Genomic DNA, 14,688 nt, shown 5'->3' with positions numbered 1-14,688 from the left:
ATTGTAGGCTCTGTAGATGCTGAAATATAAAATGAAAGCGCAAACCTTTGTTGGTAAACACGCGGGACGTTCCACATTATTGAAAGAAATAAAAGAGAACAAAAGTGAAATTGAGTTATGGATTTGATAAGTATCTCTGAAAGGGCACATTTAAAGTTAAAGAAACTTGGTTTGCTCTTTAAAATAATTATTTTCTAGGTGTGATTGATGATGATTGGGAGTTATATACAAAAGTTGATGATTGTGTTTTAAATCAATAGTAATAAGATTTTTAGTTCGTTATCAAGTATTTTTCGTATGCATTATTACATGTATTACTTATACCCATTGAGAGGGGTGTAACTGTAACTATTGTAGTACATGAAATAGTTTAGTTATTGCATTTACAGAATTTACAAGCAACCTTCTCACTGCGTATATATTCTTTACTGGATTTTTAGGTAGCGACTGTTCTTCTGCTGCTGCAACAAACCACTGGATATTATTATATTCTATTATGTTTTTCAACAAAATTCATTTCATTTCTAATAGTACAGTCTAAAATGGCTGATGAACTGAAAGGCTGTCAAAAGGTGTTTGCACCCCTGCACCGATGGTGAATTTACTTCAAGGTTACCGACATGCGTATGTATGTACAACATATCCGGAATTATAGTTAAAATGGGATTTGCAATGTACTAAAAGTTTAATTAAACTCGAACTAAAATTAAAAACCATAAAAGAAAATCACAGGTAACCCTCTTCGTTGATAACCTTAAAATGTGCACACCTCTTTCACTATGAGGGCTAATTATAGATGAATGTGCAACAATCGTCAATGGAGAATTGTATACCAAATATCAGCCAACAAAGCATAAGCAAAAAAAATGCAACGATCTCCTCCTTACTAGGTATTGGAGTTATTAGGGAGAATCCGTTCACATAATTATAATGCGGAATCCCCAATTAAATGAATTTAATCTCCAAAAATTAATAATGTAACGGAAATGCTCCAGACATGACGTCGCCTTTGGCGCTCTGGAATTTTCTACGCGCGCGATAGTGGGATTTGTGTAGGAATATTCGAGACTGTACGCGAATGTTCTGGACTTACATTGCTTGCGTGTATAAATGGTTGCGGACCGAACATCGCGGCAGTCTACTACCGAACGAGATCGAGTACGTATGAAACATCGAGCGCGGAAATATAAATTGCGAAGTGTGTGATATAAATAATCGATATAAATTGTACGGTTTTTATAGTGTTTTAGTTTTGTTTAATAAATATTGATATAAATCGAACCCGAATTTATAAATCACGTTACAATAAGATATGGATGGCGGCAATTAAAATTCCATAACGGCTAATCGCAGCGCCACAAAAATTTCGCCTTAAAAATTGCGTGTATAAAATTCCAAGCTGACCACTGTTACAAGGATCATTAGTTGCTTATGGTAATGGCGAAAATAATCCGTTACAGGTATTAAATATGTTCACCAGGATGGAATTGGGTATTAATTTAAGGAACGATATTACCGCTGACCATATCTAATAAACCGATACTATAGCTTTAGCATCATTTACAAACTTGTAATGCAACTTTAGGAGGTTTTTTGGAACTGTGTTTCGTTTATTCCACTTTCTCGCTGTGTTTTTATTTAGTGCAGTCGCGGTCACATTGAAATAAGGGTAATGTTTCATAATAGGTGTAATTTAATTAATTGCACATTGCTTTGATGTGATCTATTTAAAGGAATGCGTACGAATATACTTCTTTCAAAGAGGCTCTCATGTGGAATGAATAAAATTAAAACTACCCCACAACGTTTTTCAATGAAATTGAATTTGTCTGTATTAATCACCTTCTTCCTTTCGAAAATTCTTATAGCATCCGTTCAATTCATCTCTCTACTGCTTTGAGAAATATTCGTAATCTCCACAAGTACCCCGATCGAAATATACCAACACGATTACAAGAACAAAATAAATTAAACTAAGGGATCTATGAAAACGATAGGATGGAGCACCCTTTAGTTCGAACTTATATTGTAATCAATACTTCAAGGGTCGAAAACGTAAATGAGTACCCAAAACTCTTGTAACTAGATCCGAATTGAATGAAAGTTAGAATTAATATCAACTACATAAAGGTAAACTATCTGCCTACAAAATTGTGTCATCGTAATGCAATTATAAAATCAAATCAACGGAAGCTTAAAATTTTATTAGTAATTAATTACTGGAAATATTCCACATCCCCAACGAACTGGTGAATTTCACGAAACGGCGAGAAAATCACATTATCGGTTTTATCACCGACGGTAACGATAGGACCAGAAATCTCGCCCAGCAAGCAATATAAGTATCTATCATTTGTAAAGCATAATTTAATTTTGCTTTGATTTGCCCTAGTTCGTCATTTGCACACAAATGCGTGTCGTTAAAATTAAAAGGGATCTCTGCAAAAGGAAATTTAAGAAAATATGATATTAGTAGAAAAAGTGGTAGTACCTATTGAGGCTAGAATGTTGGATCTGGAACTTTCAAACTTGAATCTCACGGCCCTTGATTTATAAATTTCCATTACCTTTTAAAACTTCCTTTTTGTATCTTGAAGCATGATCCTTGAACCTGGAACTGGAATTTTTAAATGAGAATCTTTAGGCTTAAAGGTGAGTTTTAATTCCTGAAGATTGAATTCTGCATATCTTTGCGCTTGAATTCTGTAGAAACAGAAATCCCGGTTTCTTGTTCTGGGCCCTCAACAGGCTTTCGGCCAATTACAGAGTGACCCGCATAATGCTTTTTAGAGGTGCCCCTGCAGAAGGTCATAAGTTGTTATATACTACTCCGGTATTTACCTTATGAATTAGGAAAACGGCAGGAAAACCTAATTCGGAGCAGAATGCTCCAAACTGATCTAAGGAAATTGCCATCTCCGCCGCAGATGAAAAATTCACCTTGGATTTTGAAACTTGAGTCTTGGTGCTTAAATTTTGCGTGAATAACAAGCTCATATCTTGCGCCTTTGAATCTCCAATCTTGCAGTTTAAATTTTGGAGCTTGATTCTACTATCTACGAATTTTTATATCTTGAAACTCGAATCTTGAATGACGCATTAGTGGCCTTTTACGACACACAGTGCTCTCTGTGGTAGGGTTATTCTTCCTCTTCCCCTCATGGATAAGACTAGCGCATGTATAAATGTACATGTACATAGGTATACTGCCTTACTGACAAAGAAAATATTGAAACTAAAGGAATGTCCCAACGCTAACCACTTGAAGTGTCAAAGCTTTTATTTATTTTCATTGATCAGCCATAATACTGTACGCGATCTTGGAAAATATTTTATTACCTATAAATAATATGCTTATTGAAAAAATGTACAAACGCATTCGACCTTACTAAAAAATACGTTAAGATATGCAAATTGCATTAAATTATAAATTATAATACTTAAGTTTACATTGACCTTTACTTGTCGTCCAAGTATATTCCGATACAAATCGCTTAATAGAATATTATTGACTAACCACCTACTAGTACATGCGTCCCTTTAATTTTAGTGCTTTTTCTAGTTTCTACTTCGGGAAATTGTGCTGCCTCGCAGCATTGCATCGAAAGAACTTCATCGGGTTTATAAAACTCATCGTTCACCTCAAGGGAATCGTTTGATTTTCTGACGATAAAAGGAAGTACTGAATAACACAGTGATCTTGGTGCAATAAAAACGTTGTGTAAGGTGTGCTCGTTATCGGCATATGTATAATCATAGGTAGTAGGTACTCCATTTGCATAGTTATTGAACTGCCAGTAATGAATATCTGATTTATTGAGCGTGAAATAACGCCATCAAGTAAAATTCCCTTCAAATTTTTAATATTAGAGCATCTGTTGCAATACTAATTATTGGCAAGATTCCAAATTATTTTTCTTTTAATGGGTTAAATTTTCCCACCCCCATTCATTATTGCTGAACAGTTTTTCCTTGTTAAGTGTTTAATGGTTGCAGAGTCACAACGCATTCTTTTTCTTTGAAGTCATTGAAGTAATACAGGGTTTATAAACTACAGCTGTTTTCATTTAATTTTGTGGGCCAATCACAGCATACGTATTTCCTACATCAATAAAGCTTTAATAACTGTTTCGTTATGGACTGTTTTTAAAACCTTCGCCTGAGGATTTTTTAGAAAATGCGAGCATAATATGATCGCCAAAGAGTTTTCTGCATTTTTGTGAAATCTTAATTAACGTTAACCTACTAGTATTAAAATGTCTTCCAATTCATTTATCTAACAGGGAGGTACACGAAAAGCTTTTACACTTTTACACACACAGTAAATAATCACATTTGTTATCTAATGTGCAATAATAACCACTTGAAGATCAGAAGTAAAATAAGTGACTCTCATTTCTTTTGGAGGATGTAATAAGCATGAAAGTGTCGTTACTCACAAGTAAGGTTTTAAAATGTATGAAAACTTGGCAGTTTTATCACCTTACATCCGTTTTTCTGTCTTCACTTTCATACAGACTCTTATGTTGGTAGTACTTAAGAAAATTGTAAACCCTACCTATACGGGGTAATTCGATTTAGTTATGTCAGAGAATTTTTGTGCAGGAATCTCATTATAAATATTCACTAGCAAGAACAGATTTCCGTTATGGGAATAGTAAGATAGAGCTATGTACAAATGTGGAAATGTATTAATAAGCTTTCTCACCTGCGACTTCATTGAAATTAGAACAGAGCCTTCTTCAATATTCGTGAACAGAGGGGTTTTTGCATTTATAGGTGATAAATACAACTTTCGCATTTTTTTTGTATGTCCTTCTGTCAATGTTAACTAATTTTTGGTAATTTTTCATCAACAAACGATAATTTTATGTTGATTAACTTGTTTGCAAATTATAAATTATTTGTCTTAACGCAGTAAATATTATATACTCGTATTATTGCACGCTTATTGGAGTCCTCTAAAGTACGCATCCTTTTTCTTGTCCGAAAGATCTTTCCAATGAAGAGATATAGTTGATTTTGTTTTATCTTTAACAATAAACGAACAGTGAGGTTTCTTAATACGTAAAACACATTATGTGTCCTTGCATTTTGCACACAGAAAATTTAGCCACTTAAGTCAAATGTACAAAAACAAAAATATTTAAATTAAGGCACAAAATCAATTCTCTAAAACACTTAGTTTACGGACCTATGTTTATTGACTTTTTAGCTTCTTTTCATGAGTACTATATGTGGGTAAAATATCTGACCTTTTTTTTGATCCAGTCCTCATTGCAGGAGGGCTGGTAGTAGAGGTCGTCTAATCTTGGTGATTTGTATGCTGAGAACCATTTCACCACCCAGGTCACCCTCGCGCTCGCCACATCCACCATCTGTCTGGCAGTACCTCTGCTGTCTCTGAGTGGTGGTCTCAGGGGTGGTCCGTATAGGAAACGTCCTCTCGTTTGAGGCTATCTGGGTTAAAATATAAACCTTTTGTTAGAATTTTATTTTGGTTGGATGTAGAGGAGGTATAGAACTATAACAATTCTTCCATGCCTGTCTCTGAGGCCGCCTAATATCCTTCTTATATAGCCTTAGGTTTACCTTTAAGTCCTCCAATCGGCTATAGTTTTGCTCTTCCTTACCTTATTGAACAGTTTGCCCAACTGAGTTTTCTGCTTTTAAAGCGCTCTGCACCTCCAGGGATGGTTATAGGGCGTCGTCTCCTCAGAGGATATGTCTGTTCAAGTGACTCCGCAATGGAGTTGGTAAGAACATCTACTTTGTCCTGTACGTTGCCAGGAACCGAGGGGCGTCCTCAAAAGGCTGCTCTCTATTTTTCTCTGAGGAGATGTTTGTAAAGGGGAATATCCGCTACCTTAGGGTTGTGAAAACTCTTTTGGGCGGCTCCATTGCAGTTAATTTCAAATGAAATTATTCTATGATCCGACATAGTATTTATCAGATATTCAAGTAATGATTTACCCGTAGGATTAGTTTACTCGGAGGGTTATTGGTATCTACAAACGCTACTTTGAGTTGCCTTCCGGCAGTATGCTTGTAGTTACTGCGCGGTGCCGTTGCCTTACGGACACCCGCCTTGTTGTTGAGTCACCGACCTCTGCCTCTTTTTCTCTCCGCCTGACCGCCTGCCTCTGGGTCAGGGTGGGGGTCACGGGAAGTGAATTGTTTGGAGGTGATTGTTGGCGCAGTTTGGCCCATTTGGGCCAGCCTGACCTTCTTTCTCCCCTCATGCTCGACCCCGTGTCCATTTTTTTCATCAATTTTGTGTCGATCTCAGTTCCATTATGCGAGATTTCTTTTATTTTTTCCGTGTTGGGGCAAAGTTCGGGTTTGGGCCCCTCCCTTTACCAAATTCTGCGACCGCCACTGCCTTAAAGAACAGCTAGTAGTACATTTGTGTGGTAGTTAAACATCTTGCTTGTTTGTGAATTGCCATCCATAAACATTTCAGTGTTAATTTCCAAAAGATTGTATCTACAAAGAGGGCAGACCGATCTTTTTTTTGCCAACATCATAACCTACCGAAGTGCGGACCGGAGGTGCCGTTAATTCATTTATGTAAAATTGAGGGTTGTATTTTTTTAAGAAAAATTGGTCTTAACTTAAAATTGAGTTTAAAACAAATTATTAAGGAAAATTTGGATTTGAAACTTCATAAAGATAGCCTGCTCAAGTTGAAACTGGTGGTATTGCATTTATTTGAGTGAACTCATTAACAATGGAATTAGAAAAAATAAAAAAGGAGATAAGTTAAGCAAGTATGTAACCATAAAATTTAGGACCAACCACAATTTTTTGCTGAAAAAAGAATGTTCAAGTTCAAAATGGAAAATTCTACAATTTTAATTCTGAGAAGGGATAGGCAACTCCTTTGCTTACAAAAACCTATTGCAACTTTTGCTTCTTCATTACTGCATTTTTATGCAGTGTCAGAAAACTATGGAATACCAGATGTCCACGCAAAAACTTTAAATGGAATTATATCGGGTGTTTTTTTGTGATAAGTTGTATTTTTTGTTACAATCTGCTTTAATTATTGCGACATTTATCTACTGTCCAAAGTTACCAGTTGCATATCTTCATTGTGTTACTACCTACGTCTTTTTTTACATAGAGATATTAAAAAACTACGCTCTTTCAAAATACGTAAAAAAATACAAACTGTCAGTTAAGTTTTTCGATCGGGAATGGCTGAGGGCGGGGAATATCACGTTGAGGTGGACCCAGTACAATTAATTTTCCCCCTGCTTCCTTAATGATTTTCCAACATTTTCGATCGAAACTTTAAAACACCAGTCCATTTAAAGTTTTCTTTTGTTTTTTTTTGCCACAGGCAACGTTATTTAAAAAACTGAAATGTGATTTTCTGTAAAGCATTATATTCACGAAGGAAAGATAGGTTTTTGTTATATTCCCATCAGGTATGAAGGAAATTATAATTTGAAGTTGTGATGTTAGTTATGGAACCCAACAAACGTAAGGGGGACACATGACTATTCCAATCTGCAGACGAAATTTAAATGACTAATTTATACAATATTTCGTGTTTGTAAAAAATGTGTACGTTTGACACGTAAAAAATGATCAAGTAGCAAATTTAGTGGCAGCATTTTAATATATTTTTAGTTATAACTAGTTGACCTTGAAGTTTGCTAATACTGCAAATAAATAAATTAAGTAAAATAAAAGAATGAAGTTTGTATTAATTTGACATACTTAGCTGTGTTGAACGTGGAGTAATTACGTAATTTAAGTAGTTTTTTTCACACATCCTCCATATCGGATTATCATTTGAACGACTAATCAAAAAGCGTTTCTTCTTACGGCTGGGAAGTGATCTTTTAGTAGTGTGCGTCACAGTATCTTCTTTTAGTTCTTAGGTGAACAAGATAATGGTCGCTTTATGATATACAATCTCTTTAGGCATGTATGGTATGTAGGTAAGTGAACAACAAGTTTATTAGAAAAACACAAGAGCTAACGAAAGAAAGGTTAAAGTTTATATTAATCATACCTATATACAAACTATTGTTGTGTTCAATAGACTAATCTTATAGCAATTTATTTATTTATTTGGAACAATAGCACCAAACTGTTCGTTCAATGGACGTACTGTACTGTAAAAGGTATCCTTACACAGTTCACAAAAACAATTTTCAAAGCACCCACTTTACGCTAAGGACCGGAGTACTCGCAAAATCTTCTCTTCTAGTAGCCAAAAACTTTCAATAAAAAAAACTTAAAAGTGAGTCGCGTTGAAAACACTTATGGAGGCGCTCCATTGCAAAACCTTTCATGGCCAAAACTTCAAAACGTAGACCAAATAAATAGCCGCGAATTCGGCTTCCGGCTACGCAAACGGAATTTCTTCGAACTTCAAACTCAAATTAGGCAAAACTTTCAATGCTGGCTGTCGCTTCAACACAAATAATTCACGATGGAACTCGCAAAAAACGAAATAAATTCATCTACCAAACGTAACTCGGTGCTGACGTAGCAAAGAGCTGAATTAAATTGGCCGCATTTTGGCCATAAACTTGGCGTAAAGCCGATTTTTTAAAACTTCAACGAAACGTAGTACGGTGTAAACACTGGTTGAAAAGCGACGCTTCCGTTCTTCACGTCCTATTCAAGGTGAAAACCTTTCTTCCGAAAATCAAAATTATACCAGCCAATCATACACAGTTGACAAACAGAGGTCGAATAATTTTTATAAATCAATTTGTTATCAGACATTTAAGAGACTTAAATTCTAGGAAAAAATAAAATTTCATCTCTCTTAACTACACGAGGCGATAAATCACATCCACATGTCAATTAAATTAAGCATTTACAATTGATAACAGCTGATAAAGACCAAACCAAATTCCCAGAAATTTCTACGTTAAATAAAAACAACTTTGACCGCTTTCTCGTATGACAATAATCTCCGTGCCGTCACGTCATAGGCCAACTCCAAATTAATAAAATTTAATTACAAAAGTTAATTACATAAGTAGGAGACCGCCCTTGTCCATCTTAATTAGGATGTCCCAAAATTTCTGGAAAAAATACGCTTATTATATTCGTTATGGCTGGCTGGCTGGCTGTCCGGCTGAGATCTCAGCAATTACAATAGCTAGAGACTTCAAATGTTCACTAAAAGCTTTTTGATGTAGTGTAAATGTGCAGGTTCTAGTCTATTTTGAGTTAGATTACTTGTGAGATCTATAATTTAAGAAAATAATTTCGATATGGGTTTCGCGGGTGCTATAATTTCACCGATAGATGGCGCTACCAGTATAACAATCACAATTGCAGGTGACTTTAAATTTTCACTAAAAGCTTTCTGTTATAGTGTAGATGTGCAAGCCCTAGTCTATTTTGAGTTAGATTACTCGTGAGCTCGATAATTTTAAACTTTGCTAATGAAATACTGATCTGAATTACCAAAAATGCGCTTTCATCATGCATATGCTGATTTACAACTTGTTTGTATTAGTTATTTGTAGTTTATCCATTCTTAGTCTTTAACGTCATAATAAATTTTGTTCATTATATTATGTAAGAGCGTGTTTGTTTTCAACACCTTCCGATACGTATGCAGCATGAATTGCAAGAACTGTGCATTTTGAAGTTGAACTCCGCCTCTAGAAATAATTTGAAGTGATAAACAAATTATAAAACAGCGCAAATCGCTACGGTATTTCGAATGTTCCCTTCAGGACGCGTAGATCACTGTCTACGTGCAACCCATGCAATTGGCAACACTTTTTTTGTATGACAACACATTAAACTACTCATTTTCTGTTTTTTTTAGGCATAGTGTGTTACACAAGAAAAGATTTAGTGTTGACAAATCTCGAATATTTTGAATTACCTGCAACTAAAACCTCGACAGGCGAAAAACGATCGAAATCGTGTAAAAAATTCCTTCTTGCCCGTTTCGGTGATGCTTCAACTAAATAGAACATTTTCCAAGATTTCAGGAATTTGTCCGAGTTTCTAGAGAACGATTCACTTTGACGCACATGCTGAAATTTATGCACATAAAAATTTTGGTAATCAGCTACAACATACTGGGACATTAATTAATAGCTATAACTTTACATAGTTACAAATTGTTTAAAACCCGCTACAGACTTAATTGGTCATCGTGTTAAAAAAGTAGTCAAGAGCCAAATGCCCATAAATTATCTGTTGACGTCAATCCATTTTGTAAATCGGCCCGTGGAATGTGCATATAATTTAATTAAAAAAATAACAATTTTTTGTTACCATTTTTTCCACGTTTTTTTGCGCAGAACTAACAAAACAATTACGTTGTATTGAATTACATTATTATTCAATGGTAGAAGTAATATCTTGCATTTCTCAATGGAGAGTGGAACCAGTTATCGATAGTTTGCTTACTTGCAGATGATTTCCTCGGAGATAGAAATAACGGGAGAACTAATGAAACCATTTTTATTGATCCACTGAGAGATTCTTCCTCTCCCATATACTTGTCGCAAATATGACTTCTAAACGTGTATTCTTTTGCAGATTTGGTAAACGTGCGGGCGCACACAGCAGCAATTTCGGTATTCCAGATTATGAAAATCAGGTAAGATCAACAAGCAATGACGTTGTATAAGTAAAATCCTTACTGTCAATATTTGATTTTGAATATACCTAGAACAATATATTACATGCAGGTATGAACAAGACTGCGATAATTTCACCAGCGTCTCCCCTAAAAACACTTGTCAACAAAAAGCCTTGTACATACGCCCTTTCCTCCTTTGTCATATTTACTTTCAGAAGTTCATATTGGTCTTTAATTATTAGTTAAAGCTTAGAGAGGTACGAGAGTACGAGTTTTCATGCGGATACTCAAATCCTTCGAAGTTCAGAAATTTCTAACAATAAATTGGTGTAGTTAGCCATTAGTGAAGAGGTTTGTTACCATTACCTACGATGTGAAACTAACAAAATGCATACGAAATCACAATCGCGCTTGCAAATCGCATTTTAACATTTAACATAAAAGTATATGAAGTGTGCTCGTTTTCAAGGAAAACAGGAAGATTTTCAGTATTTCCCGACGCAAAATTGCGGTTCTGCAACCGCTTTACAGACCTACACCTACAAGTCGAAAAATGCGATTATAGGGCGTTTGATAATTAAAGCAAGCCACTTTGCAAAATTGTATGTTCGACCAAAACAAACATTTTTAGAAGGGGAGCCATCCGCCCCCCCCCCTCTGGTAGGTGAGGGTGACCTACCCTAATTTTGGCTGAATCTTTTTTGAGTAAAATATTTACTGTTTTGGTGAAATCAAATTATCCCCAAAGGGTTTTTTGTCAAATGTAAAAATGTTAATCAACTTTGCGGTTTTATTTTATCGGTTAGAAGATCAATAGAGCAAAACTTAATATACGATAGAGAATTTTATGCTCTACAAAAAAGACACTCGCGTTTTTTTTGATAAAGAGTGTATAGTTTTCCTGTAAAATGCCAAAAACTCAAAAAATGCACCTTTAATGGTAGCTCACCCTCCCCTGCCAGAGTGTGGCGAATGGCTCCTCTTCTAAAAATGTTTGCTTTTGTCCAACATACAATTGTACAAAGTGGCTCGCTTTAAGCATCAAACGAATGATATTAGGAATGACATTTTAATTCTACGCTATTTAGGTCTATCAAAGACTAATTAAAGGATAATTGTTCTCGTTGTTTGTGTTTTCCCTCTCAAAACGAGAAACACCTAAAAAATTTGCATCCAATTGCATGTAGTTAATTTAACATTTATTAACACACAATTTTATCTTCGAACTTTAATCTTTGTTGCTGCTAGATCAAAATTTGTGACATATTGTGTTTACCGAAATGAAAGATCGCACTTTTTCTTGCTCGATTAGGTTGCTGTAAAATCAATTACTAATATCATTTATAGCTGCGTGACCGTAAAGTAAATACCAATTCTGGAAATATGTATCTCAGATTTGTCTTACGGATTCTTACGTGTTTATTGAATAACACAGAAGTAATAGGCATAGGTGAATACGTTTACATTTGAAGAAATATTAATTATATCAAAGCTTTGCGTAGTACGCCAGTGACGTTAAGGTACACAGTAATTTCGCTGTGAATTTTTTTTCTTTTTTGTGTAAGTCAACAACAGTAACGATGTACTAACTATAAAACTTCTTTAGCATTTTCCTGCTTACCTTACAACTTATATCTACCCTTTTCCTTCTTTTCATTTACGTTTAAACCTTTTTTGTACTTGGACCAAATTAGCATAAAATTAATAACAAAAAGTAATAAAAACTTACGTAGTGTAACAAAACAGCGCCATCATGCAGAATACGTAAACATACAACAAATATAAATTGACCGTATATTTAAAATTTGGTTAATTAATTTATATTTTCGACTTTCGTTTGACAAAATAATCTCTCGCCTTTGTGTGAAATATGACCTGCGAGTGGCATAAACAGAAAACTAATTCGAAGGAGATTACTTGTATAAAAACAAAGGGGTAATATTTGTAGCGAGTATCCCAGACAGACAGCGGGTGGACCGCCGCCATAATGGAGGCGTCATCAAAGGTCACCGGCGATAGAATTGAATTCTTCAGAAAATTTCTTATTCTTTTTGTGAAATTTGATGCTTATGTCTCCGGACCTTCCGTTGATTTTCTAGAAACGTTCCATTTCATATATAACCAAATTGAATCGCGTGTAAGTTTAGTTCCAACTTCGATGCACTTGTGTTATGTTATAAATTGTAACTGATAAACAGTCATTACTGTTACAAATTAATTCATTTTAAGACTGTTATAAATTAATTGTTATATGTTCGAAATAAACAAAACCGCGTAATTAAATTTACGTTACACTGGTGTCAAGTGTTGGGTTAATTTTAAGCGAACAATTAGTGAAAGTTTTGCCAGTAGTGACCAGAAAAATGGAACAACTGATGCAATTAATGCAAGAAATTAAAGCCGAGTTCGAAGCTGGTCAACAATAATTAATGGATAAAATAAAAGCAGGTCAACAAGCCATGGAAGCGAAAATAGACGCCGAAAGGTGCGATACAGAGTGTTCAAAATGAAGTGTCCATGATAAGATTCATACGCTGGAAAATCACCGTGGTCCGAAGATCCAAGACTGGTCCATCTCATGAAAATATATACCTACTTCGACGTTTTCGAAGTATACTTCGAGTACTTCGACTAGTGTGAGAAGTATTTCTACTACTGCGACTACGTTTTCGCAGTTTTATTGCACCGGCCGGGACAAAAAAGTCATGTGATCATGCGTGATCACGGTCGGGCTTGATTTTTCCACTACTACGACACTTCGATAGGTACCTCGAGTACTTCGACTACTACTGCGAGTACTTCGACTACTATTTCGAGTACTTCCAGTACTTCGTCCACTACTTCGAGTAAACTGTACTTCTTCAAAGTACTTCGAGTACTTCGACTATTTTGAGAAGTACTTCGACTCCGTTCTCGCAGTTCTTTTTCATCGGCGCGAATAAAAATTCATGTGATGTGCGCATGTGCAATCACCGTTGAGCTTCATTTTTCCGAAATACTTCGACGACTACTTCGAGTGAAACATCTACTGCGACTAGTGCATCATTCTTGCGAAGACGATCGTAAGACCTGACCTACTCCGAAACAAAAAACTACAATCGGCAAAAGTGATGCTGAAAGAATGTGATGGTCAAGTCTATGTGCTGAGAGAGTTGACCGTTGGACTTTTGGAGCAAAATCTTCCGCGCTGTGTATAATCTTTTAGGATTGGGAGGGGTGGAGGAGGACGAATGTTCCGGGTTAAATTTTTTGAAAGCGAACTTCCGCATAAAGATGAACACATTTATTCTATAGAATGATTAAAAAATGAAGTTGATGAAGGTTACCCAGTTATTACAGTTGCTTCTGCAGGCAAAAAAACCATAATATTGTTGTCAACACTTCAGTAATTGATTGTATGGATTTTATTACGAAGGAAATATTAAATATATTAGTTTGGTAATTAATTACCATAATCATTCAGGGCATATAAATCTTCGCGTATACGCTCTAAGTGACTGTTTGTTTTTAAATCTCAATGTCAAAAATGCTCATTTCATTGTGTGTTCTTGGTGCTTATAAGCTCCGAAATCAACAGGTGTTGTCTTTACGTAATAGGTACGTATGCGGTAAGTTGTCATGAATTCTGAAATGCAGATGACCGTGTGTGAGATAACACAGTTAACTTTTTATTCTTTTTTTATTTCCAGGATAAAACAACGGCGAATAAATGTTCGAATCAATTAATAGCAAGCACCAAACTCGTAGTTTTAATCCCAATGGACTCCCTATTCAAAGTAGGTCATACCTGTTGATGAAACCCGTATACCGCTATCGATATGACCGCAAAACCAATATTGTAAAACTTTTGTAGTTTAACTTACACCAAAACTTTCTAATTATGCAGTAGTTCTGCAAGATGATCTATTAATCGCAATACATTATGTATATGGAAATATACAATGAAAGAAATGCGGTTGTTCGTACGTAAATTTATTATTATTTATTATAATGTTTATTTATTTATTCGCTTTTCATGTATAGTATATACCTACTACAACAAACGCCTTGCTATAAACTGACTATAAGCACATTAATAAGGGTTAAAACGCCTCTAGGTAAAACTATTT

The 14,688-nt window shown here is 35.2% G+C and overlaps 1 protein-coding gene and 1 long non-coding RNA gene across 5 annotated transcripts in view; both read left to right on the top strand.

The window, feature by feature from the left end:
- The window catches only part of LOC116166911 (glucose dehydrogenase [FAD, quinone]-like), a 361,388-nt gene that overhangs the window by 94,203 nt on the left and 252,497 nt on the right, over positions 1-14,688 (top strand). For 3 of the 4 annotated variants that reach the window (XM_031482116.1, XM_031482117.1, XM_031482118.1), the window contains one exon: positions 10,537-10,597. The exons of the other annotated variant lie outside the window; for it this stretch is intronic. In XM_031482116.1, coding sequence (XP_031337976.1) covers positions 10,537-10,597 — 61 coding nt within the window. The remainder of the gene's footprint in view (positions 1-10,536; positions 10,598-14,688) is intronic. 4 annotated transcript variants of the gene reach the window in all.
- Positions 14,090-14,530, top strand: LOC116166920. Its single transcript, XR_004144437.1, has 2 exons — positions 14,090-14,176; positions 14,269-14,530. It is a non-coding gene; the product is annotated as an uncharacterized LOC116166920 (long non-coding RNA).

Source organism: Photinus pyralis, unplaced genomic scaffold (genome assembly GCF_008802855.1).
Source record: "Photinus pyralis isolate 1611_PpyrPB1 unplaced genomic scaffold, Ppyr1.3 Ppyr1.4_LG3b, whole genome shotgun sequence".
NCBI lineage: Eukaryota > Metazoa > Arthropoda > Insecta > Coleoptera > Lampyridae > Photinus > Photinus pyralis.
The sequence above is the reverse complement of the archived record's forward strand: the minus strand, read 5'-3'. Positions and strand labels throughout refer to the sequence as shown.